The 15,324-nt window shown below is 34.5% G+C and overlaps 2 protein-coding genes across 2 annotated transcripts; one reads left to right on the top strand and one right to left on the bottom strand.

Moving 5' to 3' along the window:
- Positions 1 to 10,761: 10,761 nt before the first annotated feature.
- LRP88_05644 (transcription factor domain-containing protein) lies at positions 10,762 to 12,658 on the bottom strand (the record flags this gene model as incomplete). The annotated part of the gene is made up of 5 exons (XM_083242194.1): positions 10,762 to 11,080; positions 11,130 to 11,345; positions 11,607 to 11,728; positions 11,780 to 12,533; positions 12,585 to 12,658. The coding sequence occupies 5 exons, from the start codon at positions 12,656 to 12,658 to the stop codon at positions 10,762 to 10,764; spliced, it is 1,485 nt and encodes a 494-aa protein (XP_083101130.1).
- Positions 12,659 to 13,630: 972 nt separating this feature from the next.
- On the top strand, positions 13,631 to 14,866 carry LRP88_05645 (FAD dependent oxidoreductase; the record flags this gene model as incomplete). Its single annotated transcript, XM_083242195.1, has 1 exon — positions 13,631 to 14,866. The coding sequence occupies one exon, from the start codon at positions 13,631 to 13,633 to the stop codon at positions 14,864 to 14,866; it is 1,236 nt and encodes a 411-aa protein (XP_083101131.1).
- Positions 14,867 to 15,324: the final 458 nt, after the last annotated feature.

A 15,324-nucleotide genomic window follows, 5' to 3' on the forward strand; every position in this document is an offset into this window, starting at 1 on the left:
TAGAGGGCAAAAAGGATTAAACTATAGAAAAGAGAGGTAATAATAATAAAAGAAAGAAAATAAGTAATTAATTAGATAGATATTAATGCATAGGTAGTAGTTAAATTATTAAGAAGTAATAGTTAAGGAAGGTTAGTGCGACTAAGTATTTAGCGTTATAATATTTATAGTAAGCCTAGCTATAATGCAAGGACTTATTAAGTAGTAATTAAGATATCTAGGGAAAAATATAATAAGTAGTTTTAATTAATTAAATAATATAATATATATAATAAGTAAGTAAAATAAATAAATAAGTAAAATAAAAATCCCTTAATTAATATTATTTCTATTTAATTAATTAATTCTTAACTACTTAGTATATTATAGTTAAATAAAAAAGCTAATATTTTTTTTATTCTTTAAGCCCTTTAAAATAACTTAAAATTATCTCTCTAATACGCCATAAAGATCTATAAAGTTAGTCTTATAATACTATAGCGCTAATAATAAAATATTCTTTCTCTATATAATACTCTATTAAAGTTATAGAAACTATTTAATCTAGAGGAATAAATTATTATTTAGTTTATTCCTAACCTAGATTTATAAGGATTTCCCTTATAATTATATAATATTAAAGAAATAGCTAATTAATTACTCGCTAACCACAATGCGCTACCTATTAATAAGCGCTAAGCTTTTAACTTTATTAAGTAATACTAAGAGCTTAAAATATATTTTTTTTATAAATATAATTATTAAAGAGCTAAATATAAAAATCTAGCTATTATTTATAATTAATTTAGGCTTATAAAGAATATAATTATAAAATATAATATTACCTTAGGTAATATCTATAACTTTAATAAGACTAGCTTTATAATAGGCCTAATTTAAAGTAAAATAGTTATTATAAGCGTAAAAAGGCATAAAAGACTAAAATTAATATAGCCTAGAGACTAGGAATAGGTTATAGTTATTTAGGTAATTAATGCGGAAGGCTAGGCTATCTAGCTGTTTATTATAGTTATAGGCTAATATTACCTCGCTAATTAATATTAAGAAAGTAACCTCCTAGGCAATTAGGCTATTGTGATATCTTAAAATAGCTAGACTAATAATAAAATAAGTCTTAAATAGCTAAAGCACTTTAATTAATATATAATTAATTAATTAATTAATCCTTATTATCTTTTAATCCTTAATAGGTATAAAAGCTATTACTTAGCTAACTTTAAGATATATTATAAAAAAAATAATATTATTATATTTTATATATTACCTTATTTATTTTCTTTACTTTAGTCTCTTAATATTAAGTACTTTAGGCTACTTAAAAAGGCTTATAATTAAGAAATAAAGCATTTAATTAAATATTTTATAACTTATATTTTAAAAACTAAGTTCTTTTTAGCCTTTTATATTATATATTAAGCTATTATAATAAAAAAAAATATTAAAAGAGATTTTAAAGAAGCTAGGCTTATTTTTTTTAAGTTAGAAAGTATATTCTTAAAGCTTAATATATAGCTATAGACTTTAATATTAATTAAAGAAAGGGCTAAACCCTTTACTTATTAAGTCTTAAGGACCTTAAAGACTATACTTAAAGCTAGATCTTAGTTTAAATATCTTAAAAGATAAATTAAAAGGCATTAAAGTAGCTCCCTAGAGTTAATCCTTAAAGCCCTAAGGTCTCTTAAGAAAGAGATAAAAGTAATTATATATTAGGTTACCTTATTAGCTACTAAGAATAAAGACCTTTAAGAGGTAAATAAGATACTTAGTTAATACTAAAAGGTAAAAAAAACCTAGTTATAAAAAAGAGGGGTTATAATAATAGAAAAAAAAAGGTAGGTAATTAATTAAATAGATATTAATATATAAGTAGTAGCTAAATTATTATAAAGTAATAATTAAAAAAGGTTAATATAACTAAGGGTTTAATATTATAATATTTATAATAAGCCTAGCTATAATATAAAGACTTATTAAGTAGTAATTAAGATATTTAAGGAAGAATATAATAATAAGTTTTAATTAATTAAATAATTTATTATATTTTTATAATAATTTTTATTTTAAAAGTTAAGAAAAGTATTTTATTTATTTATTTATTTTACTTATTTATTATATATAATATATTTAATAAGTATATAAATTAAATAAGTATATAAATTAAAAATCCCTTATCTTATAATATTTCTATTTAATTAATTAATTCTTAACTACCTAATATATTATAATTAAATAAAGAGGCTAATATCTTTCTTACGCTCTAGGCCTATTAAAATAACCTAAAATTAAGTCTCTAATGCGCCGCAAAGGTCTATAAAATCTCTTATATTACTCTTTATTACTAATAGCATAGCATATCTATGCATTGCGATTAAATCCCTAAATTATATAAACTATTTAATCTAAAGAAATAGATTATTATCTAATTTATTCTTAACTTAAATTTACGAGGATTTCCCCCGTGACTATATAGTATTAAAGAAATAGCTAACTAATTACTCGCCGACTATAACGCGCTACCTATTAGTAAGCGCTAAGCTAGAAACTTTATTAAGTAATACTTAGAGCTTAAGATATGTTTTTTTTATAAATATAATTATTAAAGAGCTAAATATAAAGATCTAATTATTATTTATAATTAATTTAGGCTTATTAAGAATATAATCGCGAAGTATAATATCTAATTAGAAGATATCTATAACTTTAATGAGACTAGCTTTATAATAGGCCTAATTCAGAGCGGGATAGTTATTATAGGCGTAGAAAGGCATAGAAGACTGAAATTAATATAGCCTAGAGACTGGGAATGGGTTATAGTTATTTAGGCGATTAATGCGGAAGGCCGGGCTATCTAGCCGTTTATTATAGTTATAGGCTAATATTACCTCGCTAATTAGTACTAAGAAAGTAACCTCCTGGGCGATTAGGCTATTGCGATGTCTTAAAATAGCTAGACTAATAACGAGATAGGTCTCGAGTGGCTAAAGCACTTTAATCAGTATATAACTAACTGATTAATTAGTCCCTATTGTCTTTTAATCCTTAATAGCTATAAAAGTTACCACTTAGCTGACTTTAAGATATATTACGAGGAGAATAATATTATTACGCTCTATATATCGCCTTATTTATCTTATTTACTTTAGCCCCTTAATATTAATTACTTTAGGCTATTTAAAAAGGCTTATAGTTAAGAAATAAAGTATTTAATTAGATACTTTATAACCTATGTTTTAAAGACTAAATTCTTCTTAGCCTTTTATGCTATATTTTAAGCTATTATAATAAAGAAAAATATTAAGGTAGTCTTTAAAGAGGCTAGGCTTATTTCTTTTAACTTAGAAAGTATAGTCTTAAAGCTTAATATATAGCTATAAACTCTAATACCTACTAAGAAGGAGGCTAGCCCCTCTAACCCTTAGGTCTTAAAGACCCTAAAGATTATTCTTAAAGCCTAATCTTAGTTTAAATACCTTAAAAGAAGAATTAAAAGGCATAAAAATAACTTTCTTAAATTAATTTTAAAAGTATTAAAGTCTCTTTCTAAGGGAATAAAGGCAATTATATATAAGATAGCATTAATAAGAGCTAAGATCTAAGACCTTTAATAAGTAAATAAGGCATTAAGCCGGTAGCGGAGGGCAAAAAGGACTTACCTATAGAAAAAAGGGGAAAATAACTCTAGATAAAGGAAGGCAAGTAATTAATTAAATAGATATTAGTGCGTAGGTAGTGGCTAAATTATTGAGAAGTAGTAATTAAAGAAGATTAGCGTGACTAGGGGTTTAGCGCTATAGTATATATAATAAGCCTAGTTATAATATAAGAATATATTAAGTAGTAATTAAGATATCTAGGGAAAAATATAATAAATAGTTTTAATTAATTAAATAATTTATTATATTTTTATTATAATTTATATCTTAAAGGTTAAGATTTTTAATTTATATACTTATTTAATTTATATATTTATTAAGTATATTATTATAATATTTTTATAATAATTTTTATTTTAGAAGTTAAAAAAAGTATTTAATTTACTTATTATTTAGCTTATTATATATATATATTAACTTAAATATTATTAAATTATTTTAACTTTATTAATAAGCTTTTTTTTTAATTTTAAATAAGATATAAGTTATTACCTCTTATAATAATATAAGCTTTTTTAATAAATAATATAGCTATTATATTTAATTTAATAATTTAACCCGGGCTATAGTTTTTCTAGCTAAAAAGGACTAAGGCATAAGCTTTAAGCCCTTTTAAGTAGAAATATATAAATTTCATATTAATACTTTGCCTCTAATATTTTTAAATATATAAAAAACTAAAAAATATAAACTATAAGGTCTAAATAAGGTATAAAGTAAGTAACTAAAACAGGAGGATATAAAAGATTATAAAAAAGAGGAAATATAGTCTTTAAAGCCTATAAGGTAGGTAATAGAGATAAGAGGTAAATTAGTAATAGAATTAATCCTTATAAAAAGCTAATTAGCTAGGTAAGGAATTATAAAGTAATAAAAGTAAATTAAATAAATAATAAGGTTAAAATAAAAAAGACTAGCTTTTTATTAGTATTCTTATTATCTGAATTGGTTAAAGATCTAAGGAGTTATCTTAAAGAGAGAATCTATAGCTTATATATCTAATTGCTTGGAATTTACTGACCCGATTCGGATAAAAGTTATACCATCAGATAGCCCTAATTCTAGGCTTTAAAACCCTACTAGTTTTACTAATTGCGAATAACTAAAAGCCGAGTTATGGCATAATAGAAGTTAAAACCTATAGGATTTTAAACTAGGATATTTAAAACCAGATAGGAAATACTCTTTAGAAGGAAACAGCTTTAATAGAGTTACCGGGTTTATAATAAAGCCCTAAGTCCGAAGTCACGTGACCTTCCTAAAAGGGAAATTAGCCTAGAAGGGGCAATATTAACACTCCCTTACATCTTGCTTATCTAAGCAGATATTGCTTAGGTAAGCAGCCCATAGAGAAGCGCGTAGGCTATAATATAAGGTAATAAAGTCCTAGGCTTATATCTTATAAGCTTATTTTTTTAGAATTTTATTTTATAAAAGACTTTCTTAAAGATAAAGTATTTTACAGAGGGGAATAAGCAGAGGATTCAGTCCTTATAAAAAGCTAATTAGGTAAATAAGAGATTATAGGCCAATAAAAGTAAGTCATAAGATAAATAAGAGTATAGAGTAAAAGGCCAGCTCCTAATTAGTGGTCTTGATGCTTATATTGCTTTTTTTTATATAAAGCTCTAAGTGTTACATGCCCCAGTCACATAGGTCCCCCACGTGACGAATATAGCTCTATAATAGCCAGATCCAGCAGCTTTTAGATAGAATCAACTTAGTTTTAGATTACCTCTTATGTGCCTTCTTTGCATTGTGACTTATGTTTGTTTTGACCTTCTAGCTGCTAGAAACAGCTCTCATCTCACCGCTTTTAGTAATACTTAGGCCTCTTACTCCCCTAAGAGGACTATAACACTAAGGAAGGAAAACTATTCTAAGAGAAAGCTATTCTTTTATAACTAATAGTTCGGAATCTATTAGCCCGATTCGGATAAAAGTTAAACTGTTAAATAGCTCTTTTCCAAGGCCTTCTAATTAAATATAATATATATAGATCAGATAGCTAATAGCCGGGCTATTGCATAAGGAAGATAAAACCTATAGAGTTTTATATTCTAGGTATTAAAAACTAGATAGAAAATACTTATATAAGAAGACCGCCTTTAATAGAGTTATTAGGTTTTAATAAAAGCCCTAAGTCTGGGTCACGTGACTTACCCTATATGTCTGGAATCACCCAGGAGGGAAGCTTATATAACTTTATAATATCTTACTTATCTAAGCAGTTATAGCTTAGATAAGCATACTATTAAATAGCGCTAGTAATATACTATAGGGTAGTAGATTATTAGATTTATAATTTTTAAGCTAAACTTCCTAGAATTATTTATATAAAAGACCTTTCTTATAAAAGTCTTTAATAATAAGTAATTAATTAGCTATTTCTTTTATACCACGTAGCTAAGGGGGAAATCCTCGTGAATCTAGGTCGAGAATAAAGTAAATAAGGATCTCTTCCCCTAGATCAAATAGCTTACGTGATTTTTAGATAGTATTGCGTCGAGATTGGATGCCCTTCTGTCGACGCCAGAGCGTTGTTAGGTTAACTATATAGATCTCTGCAGCGCGTTGGAGCTTTAACTTTGGCTTTTTTTAAAGGGCCTTAAGGGCAAGAAGGATTCTAGCCTCTCTATTAGACTGTGACATACTGGGTAGTTAAGAATTAATTAATTAAATCGAGAAGGTATAGGTTAAGGGATTTTTGTTTTACTTGCTTGTCTGTTTTAATTACTTATTATATATATTACCTTAATTTATAATAATATATTAATTACTTAATAATAGCCTCTAGCTAAGAAGCTTACCCTTTATATTAATACCTTATGCCTTAAGAAATAAGGTAATAAAAGGTTTTTATATTTCTATTAATTTCCCTTTTAATATTTAGCCCGCCTTTATTATTAGTTATTATTATTTATTATATAATTTTGCTATTAAGGCTAATATATATAATAAGCGAGCGCCGCAAATAAGTAAGTACTATACTTTTCCCTCTTATACCTAACTTTTTATTTAATTAATTAATTATTAACTACTAAATATATTAGACTTAAATACTAAGGCTAGAATACTTCTTGCCCTTTAAGCCCTTTAAAATAACCTAAAACTAAGTATCTAAAGCGCTATAGGGATATATAAGATTAATAAGCGGTAGCTACATCGCCGCTAATAAGGCATTTAATCCCGATATAATACTATCTTAAATTTATGCTAATTATTTAATCTAGAGGAATAAATTATAGTTTAATTTATTCTTGACCTAGATATATAAGGTTTTCCCCCGCGATTATATACTATTAAAGTAATAGCTAATTAACTACTTGCCGACTGCGACGCGCTACCTATTAGTAAGCGCTAGGCTTCTAACTTTATTAGGTAATAAAAAAAGCTAAAGATATATTTTTTTTATAAATATAATTATTAAAAGACTAAGTATAAAGATTTAAAAGAAATCTAGAAGTAGTTTTAGCTTATAATAAATATAATCGCGAAGTATAATATTTAATTAAATAATATCTAGAACTTTAATAAGATTAGCTTCCTTATAGGTATAATTATAAATAAAATAATTATTATTAATATAAAAAGGCATAGTTAATTAAAATTAATATAGCCTAAAAGCTAGGAATAAATTATAATAATTTAAGTAATTAATATAAAGAGCTAAGCGATTTAGCTATTTATTATAGGTATAGGCTAATATTACCTCGCTAACTAGTATAAAAAAAATAACCTCCTAGGTGATTAAATTATTATAACCTCCTAAAATAACTAGACTAATAATAAAACTAGTCTTAAGTAGCTATAGCACTTTAACTAGTATATAATTAAGTAATTAAATAATTATTATTATCTTTTAGTCCTTAATAGCTATAAAAGTTATTATTTTATTAACTTTAAGAGATATTATAAAAAAAATAAAATTATTATATTTTATATAACATACATAATAAGCGAGCGCCGCAGACAAGCAAGCGCCGCATTTTTCCCTCCTATACCTAACTTTTTATTTAATTAATTAATTATTAACCACTAAATATATTAGACCTAAATACTAAGGCTAGAACGCTTCTTGCCCTTTAAGCCCTTTAAAATAACCTAAAACTAAGCATCTAAAGCGCTATAGGGATATATAAGATTAATGAGCGGCGGCTACGTCGCCGCCAGCAGGGCATTTAATCCCGACGCGATATTATCCCAAATTCACGCCGACTATCTAATCTAGAGGAACAGATCATAGTTTAATTCATTCTCGACCTAGATACGCGAGGTTTTCCCCTGCGACTATATGCTATTAAAGTAATAGCTAATCAACTACTTGCTGACCGCGACGCGCTACCCGTCGGCAAGCGCTGGGCTTCTAACTTCGTCAGGCGATAAGAAAAGCTAAAGACGCGTTTTTTTTATAAATATGACTACCAGAGGGCTAAGTGCGAAGATCTAGAGGAAATCCGGAAATGGTTTTAGCTCGTAGTGAATATAATCGCGAAGTATAGCATCTAATTAGATAATATCTAGAACTTTGATGAGACTGGCTTCCTTATGGGTATAATTATAAGCGGAATAGTTATTACTAGCGCAGAAAGGCGTAGTCGACCAAAATCAATATAGCCTAGAAGCCAGGAATGGATTATAGTGATTCAGGCGATCAATGCGGAGGGCTAAGCGATTTAGCCGTTTATTATAGGTGCGGGCTAATATTACCTCGCTAACTAGTATAGAGAAAGTAACCTCCCGGGCGATTGGACTATTATAACCTCCTAAAATGGCTAGACTAATAATAAGACTAGTCTTAAGTAGTTAAAGCACTTTGACCGGTGTATAATTAAGTGATTAAATAGTCGCTATTGTCTTTTGGTCCTTAATGGCTACGAAAGTTACTACTCCGTCGACTTCGAGAGATATTACGAGGAGAATAAGATTATTACGCTTTATATGCCGCCTTATTCGTCTTATCTACTTTAGCCTCTTAATATTAGGTACTTTAGCCTACTTAAAAAGGCTTATAGTCGAGAAATAAAGCATCTAATTAGATACTCTATTACCCACGTTTCTAAGACCGAGTTCTTCTTAGCCTTCTATGCCGCTTATTAAGCTATTATAATAAAATAAAATATTAGGTCTACTTTTAGAGGGGCTAGACTTATCCCTCTTAACCCGGAAAGTGTGGTCTTAAAGCTTAATATATAGCTATGGACTCCAACGCCGGTTAAGGAGGAGGCCAGGCCCTTAACCCCTTGGGCTTTAAAGACCCTAAGGATAGTACTTAAGGCTAAATCTTAGTCTAAATACCTTAAAAGACGAATTAAAAGATATTAAAGTAGCTCCCCAGAGTTAATTCTTAAGGCATTAAAGTATCTTTCTAAGGGAATAAAGGCAGTTATATATAAGATAATATTATTAAGGGCTAAGATATAGGATCTTTAATAGGCAAATGAGATACTAAGCTAGCGCCAGAGGGCAAAAAGAACCCAGCTATAGAAGAGAGGGGTAATAATAGTAGAGGAAGGAAGGCAAGTAATTAATTAGATAGATATTAATACATAGGTAATAGCTAAATCGTCGAGAAGTAGTGGTTAAGGAAGGTCGACGCGACTAGGAGTTTGGCACTATAGAGTATGCGGTAAGCCCAGTTATAATGCTAGAACATATTAAGTAGTGATTAAGACCTCCGGGGAAGAGTATAGTAAGTAGTTTTAATTAATTAATTAATTTATTATATTTTTATTATGATCTTACTAAAGAGAGTTAAGAAAAGTGCGGCGCTCGCTTGTCTGCGGCGCTTGCTTATTATATATATTATTATTTTATTTATTTTATTTATTTTAGTCTCTTAATATTAAATACTTTAGCTTACTTAAAAAGGCTTATAATTAAGAAATAAAATATTTAATTAAATATTTTATTACTTATATTTCTAAGACTAAGTTCTTTCTAGCCTTTTATATTACTTATTAAGCTATTATAATAAAATAAAATATTAGGTCTACTTTTAAAGGGGCTAGATTTATCCCTCTTAACCCGGAAAGTATAGTCTTAAAGCTTAATATATAGCTATAAACTCTAATGCTAGTTAAAGAGAAGGCTAGGCCCTTAACCCCTTAGGCTTTAAAGACCTTAAGGATAGTACTTAAGGTTAAATCTTAGTTTAAATACCTTAAAAGATAAATTAAAAGATATTAAAATAGCTCCTTAGAGTTAATTCTTAAGGTATTAAAGTATCTTTTTAAGGGAATAAAGGTAATTATATATAAGATAGTATTATTAAGGGCTAAGATATAAGATCTTTAATAGGTAAATAAGATACTAAGCTAGTACTAAAAGGCAAAAAGAACCTAGCTATAAAATAGAGAGGTAATAATAATAAAGAAAGGAAGATAAGTAATTAATTAGATAAATATTAATATATAAGTAATAGCTAAATTATTAAGAAGTAGTAATTAAAGAAGGTTAGTATAACTAAGAATTTAGTACTATAGAGTATATAATAAGCCTAGTTATAATACTAGAATATATTAAGTAGTAATTAAGACCTCTAGGGAAGAGTATAGTAAGTAGTTTTAATTAATTAATTAATTTATTATATTTTTATTATAATCTTACTAAAGAGGGTTAAGAAAAGTATAGCGCTCGCTTATTTATAGCGCTCGCTTATTATATATATTAAGTTAGATTTCTTAATGCATTAGATCTATGCTATAAATTAGCTAATTAATTTTTCTATAGAGTATAAGTCATATAGGTATTAACTAAAAAAGAGAAGAATATAGGAAATACTAGTTCAGGCGAGGTAGAGGGAGGTATGAAAGGAGTTGACTTGGTTAGCATGGACTAACGCGACGCGAAAACGCGCCCCGTTTCGCGATCGCGGTTGAGAGCTAGAAATAAGAACGGGCCCCGTTTCGACTTCGAATGACCCCTGTGATAATCGAGAGGCATGATTGGTTGAAAAGCGGAAACGGGCCCCGTTTTGGTCTTTAATACTTGAGTAGGCTTCGAGCGAGAAATATACTAATTTCTTTATTTTATAGCACGTGTGTCCCAGACTGGCCGTATATGGTAGTTATTGAATGGACGATCCGGTATGTAAAGTGTGGTACTAGCTGTCATTGTCTCCGCCACCATATTGTATCATATCTACATCCATCCATCCACTAGAGCTGCCAATAAACTCATCCTGGAACTCAGTTGCGTATTGAGCAACACGTCGCATCTGCCCTCGCGCGCGGCGATCTAATTCTTTTGCCACCGTGATGAGAAAGAATGGGTCCTGAGAAGCTTCGGCGTTCATCTTCTCAAACGTCCCGCGGACACGATTAATCAAGTCCCAGTCTGACACGACGAGCAGGTGGTCTGGGAACTCGATGATATTGACCAATAGGATAATAAGGCCTGAGAGATTGCAGCACGCATGAAGCCTATGTCGGCGGTTAGACCCGGTACGCTCCATGGATGTCCAGAACTCACCAGACCGAATATTCGGTCTCGTGTCCGAGGGCAGATAACTCGAGCCCAAGTCTGCAGCATTGCACATCTTCCCTCCACTTGTCGGGAAGTGGTGGCATGTTTGAGTGGTCGACCTTGCCATCTATCCCGTCCTCGCCAAGCTTAATAACTGCTGGGGAAAGATACCCTCGAACTCTATTGATCCACGCCTCGTCAAAGGCAAATATGCCATGGATCCTATATAGGCATTCCAGGTATCTGTTATACATGTTCATCATCATCTGAACTGGCATCCGAGGGAATCGCTTAAATAGGCCTTCGGAGTGTAAGAGTTCGGCTGGAATTGTATCCCGCCAGTTAGCCAGCATCAACTCAATTCGAGACAATGACGCAGCTCTTTGCTCTTCATCCAACCGATGTCTGGTCCTGCCGTAGAGTAGATTATGTATTCTGCCTTGGATCACGGCAAGTTCGGCACGGGCACGGAGGTGATTGAACTTGATATGGTCGATGTCTGAAGTCAAGATGCCTGCACCGTCCGGTGCGTGCTGCTCTGGAAGTTCTTGGTCGGTCTCGGCGTCGAATTGAGTGTAGGGAGATTTGGAGCGAAGGCACAAGTCCTGTTCCATGGCGTTAGTCCTCGCCAAGTAGCCATGACCGCGGTAACGTACCTTGTCGAGAATGTATGCAATCCAGAAGACACGATGTCTATGTAGCAATGCCTCCGAGGATGGGCTGGAGTCGATGTTCCGCGAGGGTAAACCCATGCTCTGCGCTAATCTGATAGCACTACCAATGAGGACAATGGCAAGTTGAGGGTTCGTGGTTCCCTGGAACAAGATCACCATACCGAGCAACACTTGTAGACCCAACAGATCCTCGCTCCATGCCATCAGCTCAGTTGTGACAGATTGAACATTGGAGATATACTGGGCCAGTCTCGGATCATCTATCGACAAGTCGTCTATCACGCGGCAGCTAATGGCAAGGGCAATGTTGATAGCAGCCCACGGGACCCGGGTTCGCTTCGAAGATGGCGAGTACCAATCGATGACCATATGCATGAAGGTCGCCCGGTCAAAGAGCGGGACAACTCGGTTATAGTTAGTAAAGAAGTTGTCGAGGGCCGGCAAAATCCCGACTAATGGCGGAAGCTCGAGCTGGGATACGTTCGCCGTCATCTCCCCGAAAGGGAGCTGGGGGGATATGCCGAGACATGGTAGCGTCGATGCTTCGTTCCACATGTCAGATGCCTTGTATACGCGGATCTCAGGGAAGTTTTGGAAGGTGAGCTGGACATTGGTCTGGCTGGAGGATGTAGCAGGTGTTTGCCGAGCCTGGTTATAGCTAGCATTTCCCGCAATAATCTGATCAAGCCGTGACTCAATGCTGGCGAGACGAGTCTCGACTGAACTGTTTCTATCCCTTTCACGGATGTCAGCATCTCCATACTTCCATAATATAAGCTTTACTCACCGTAGGGGCGCAGAGCTGCTGCCCTCGGGCGGCGGGTGCACCCTCTTCCTACTGGTGTTGGTGACGTCGGTCATTTCACAGTCGACACCGTATTGTCTGCAATTGGAGCACGTCGGCTTCAGACCATCGCACTTGATCTTTCTCGCGGCACAAAAGTCACAGGCTATTGGAATCAGCCGTGGCCAAGTGAGATGCTAGGTTCTCTTACCTTTACGCCTGCGGGCATACGTAGCGATATCCATGCTAAGACTCGGCTGTGACGCAAGAAAGCAAAGAGAGGAAAACACGGGATCTCTGTACCCCTCCCGAGTACTTACTCAGCATGAGCGTCAGCGGAGTTTTACCAATCACCATGCTTGCTATCACACAGACTAGAAAAAAAAGTTTGATATATACACTCGAGTCAGGCCATCTACCTACCTTTCAGTCAAACCATGGCTACGTGCAGGTGTAGACTTGAGTTACGTAGCGACACTCGACATTTACATTCTTAACTTTTGAGCCATCGAATTGCATTACCCATATTATTTGGCCAGGCGTCATTTCCCTTTACTCGAGTGGATTTCTGTTACCCAGAGACCCAGACAAGAGGATGGTGTCGTCGCCTTACCAATCAAGACGCCCAATAGAGCTAGCGCCCTCCGCGGAATTCCGTTGGTAAGTTCGCCCACATTCCTTCCAGGTGGCGTCACTGAGCCGACGGGTACAACTTTGAAGAATCATGACCGAGGCCGATAAATGCCGTGGGCGCGTGAAAAGGCCCTGGAGATAGACATGATTGCAAATACTTGCGCCGAGTATATCCTTTTTGCCATCCTTTCGATAAGGGCTCGGGGAAGATTACCGAAACCAATTTCTGCAAGAGTCACAGTTGATCTGACACCAGACTTGGGAAAGATGCGGCGTCAAAGAGAGACAATTGAAACATCCGGTACGAGTAAGCCTAGAACTATTAAAGCCGACCCTGTCTCTGTCTTGACCGCTGTGGACATGACAAAGAACTGCTTTCCAATCTCGAGAACCGTCTATACACCAACCATCCAACCATGACTACTCTTGGCATCTCATCCTTCCCTCGGCAGCCCAGCTGTCTCACCTACGATGTTGCCATCGTGGGTGGTGCAACAAGTGGCTCGGCAATCGCTTGGTTCCTTGCCTCGAACCCTGACTTCAAAGGCAAGGTTCTCGTTGTTGAGCGCGACCCGTCGCTCTCGTACTCGGCAACCCAAGCCAGCAACAACTGTATGCGCCAGCAGTTTGCTACCGAAATCAACGTCAAGATAGCTCAGTACGCGGCCGAGTTCGTCAAAGATTTCCGCATAAACCTTGGCTGCGAGGATGGAGATGGCATCCCTGATATCCCTATTCGCAACTTTGGTTATCTCTATCTTGCCGATAACCATGACTTTGCCGCAATTCTGGAGAAAGATCAGCAGCTCCAGGCCGCTTGTGGAGCTGGCACCCAGATGATTTCTCCTGAAGAAATTGCTGCCAAGTACCCGTTTTTCGCTACCGATGATATCAAAGCGGGTAGCCTGAACACGGTCGATGAGGGTGCATTTGACGCTCCCGGTATGGTTAGGAGCCTCCGCAAGAAGGCCCAGCAACATGGTGTTGATTACATCCACAACGAGGTTACTAGGATTGGCCTAAAGGGTAACCAAGTTCACTCCATCACTTTGAACACCGGCGAGGTCATCACAGTTGGCACTGTTGTCAATGCGGCTGGGACTCGGGCTGCACACGTCTCACGTCTGGCCGGCATCGACCTACCCATTGAAGCTCGTCGCCGGTATACCTTTATCTTCTCGGTTGATGAACCTCTTCCGCAAGATTTGCCTCTTACCATCGACCCCAGTGGAGTCCACCTGCGCTCGTACGGAGAGAAAGACTACCTCGTCGGCTGCCCACCCATCGGCCCCGATGTGGCTGTCGACGTTGACGACTTTGACTACGCCGAGGATATCTGGAATAAGAAGATGCTTCCAGTTCTTCGGAGACGGGTTCCTCAGTTCTCTACTGCCAAGGTGACTCATTCCTGGATGGGTCACTACGAGTTCAACACTTTTGACCATAATGCCATCATCGGGCCACATTCTGAGATCGACAACCTGATGTTCTGCGTGGGGTTCTCGGGCCATGGCAGCCAACAGGCTCCGGCGTGTGGTCGGGGTATCGCTGAGCTCATCACCTACGGTAGTTTCCGTACGCTTGACTTGTCAGCATTGTCATATACCCGCATTGCGAAGGACGAGCCTCTGATGGAACGTGCTGTAATTTAGTCATTCAATTTTAGGATAGTTGACTATGTCTCATGGAAATCTCCCTGTCTCTCCTCTCCGTCGTAGATTATTCTCACGACTACGTCTTGCTACTGGTTTTAAGTTTGCCTCAATGGCTGGCTACATAAATGCTCTCCTCTAATTCAGCATCTATGCCCTGCTTAAAGAATCTCAGGGCCATGGTGAGTTTGGAAGTTGCTGGTGCATTTGTCCAAATTTCCGTTATCGCAATCAATGATTCTTATTCAACTAATTCGGCGGGTGCTTGGTCTCAGGTTTTTGGTCCCAGTGCATCAAACAACTCCAAGAGTGTAGTCGTATTGTATTTGGGAAGCGCTCGGTCCAAAGCTTTCCCTTGTGAAAAGAGTCTCCCCGTAGAATGGCGTCTCGTGTCTAGAACGCGATTGACCCACATTCCTTCCTTAAACCTCGAGTTGATTATAAATGTGCAAGGCGAG

Source organism: Fusarium phalaenopsidis (assembly GCF_050370095.1).
Source record: "Fusarium phalaenopsidis strain FUZ10S chromosome Unknown contig_32296, whole genome shotgun sequence".
Taxonomy (NCBI): Eukaryota; Fungi; Ascomycota; class Sordariomycetes; order Hypocreales; family Nectriaceae; genus Fusarium; species Fusarium phalaenopsidis.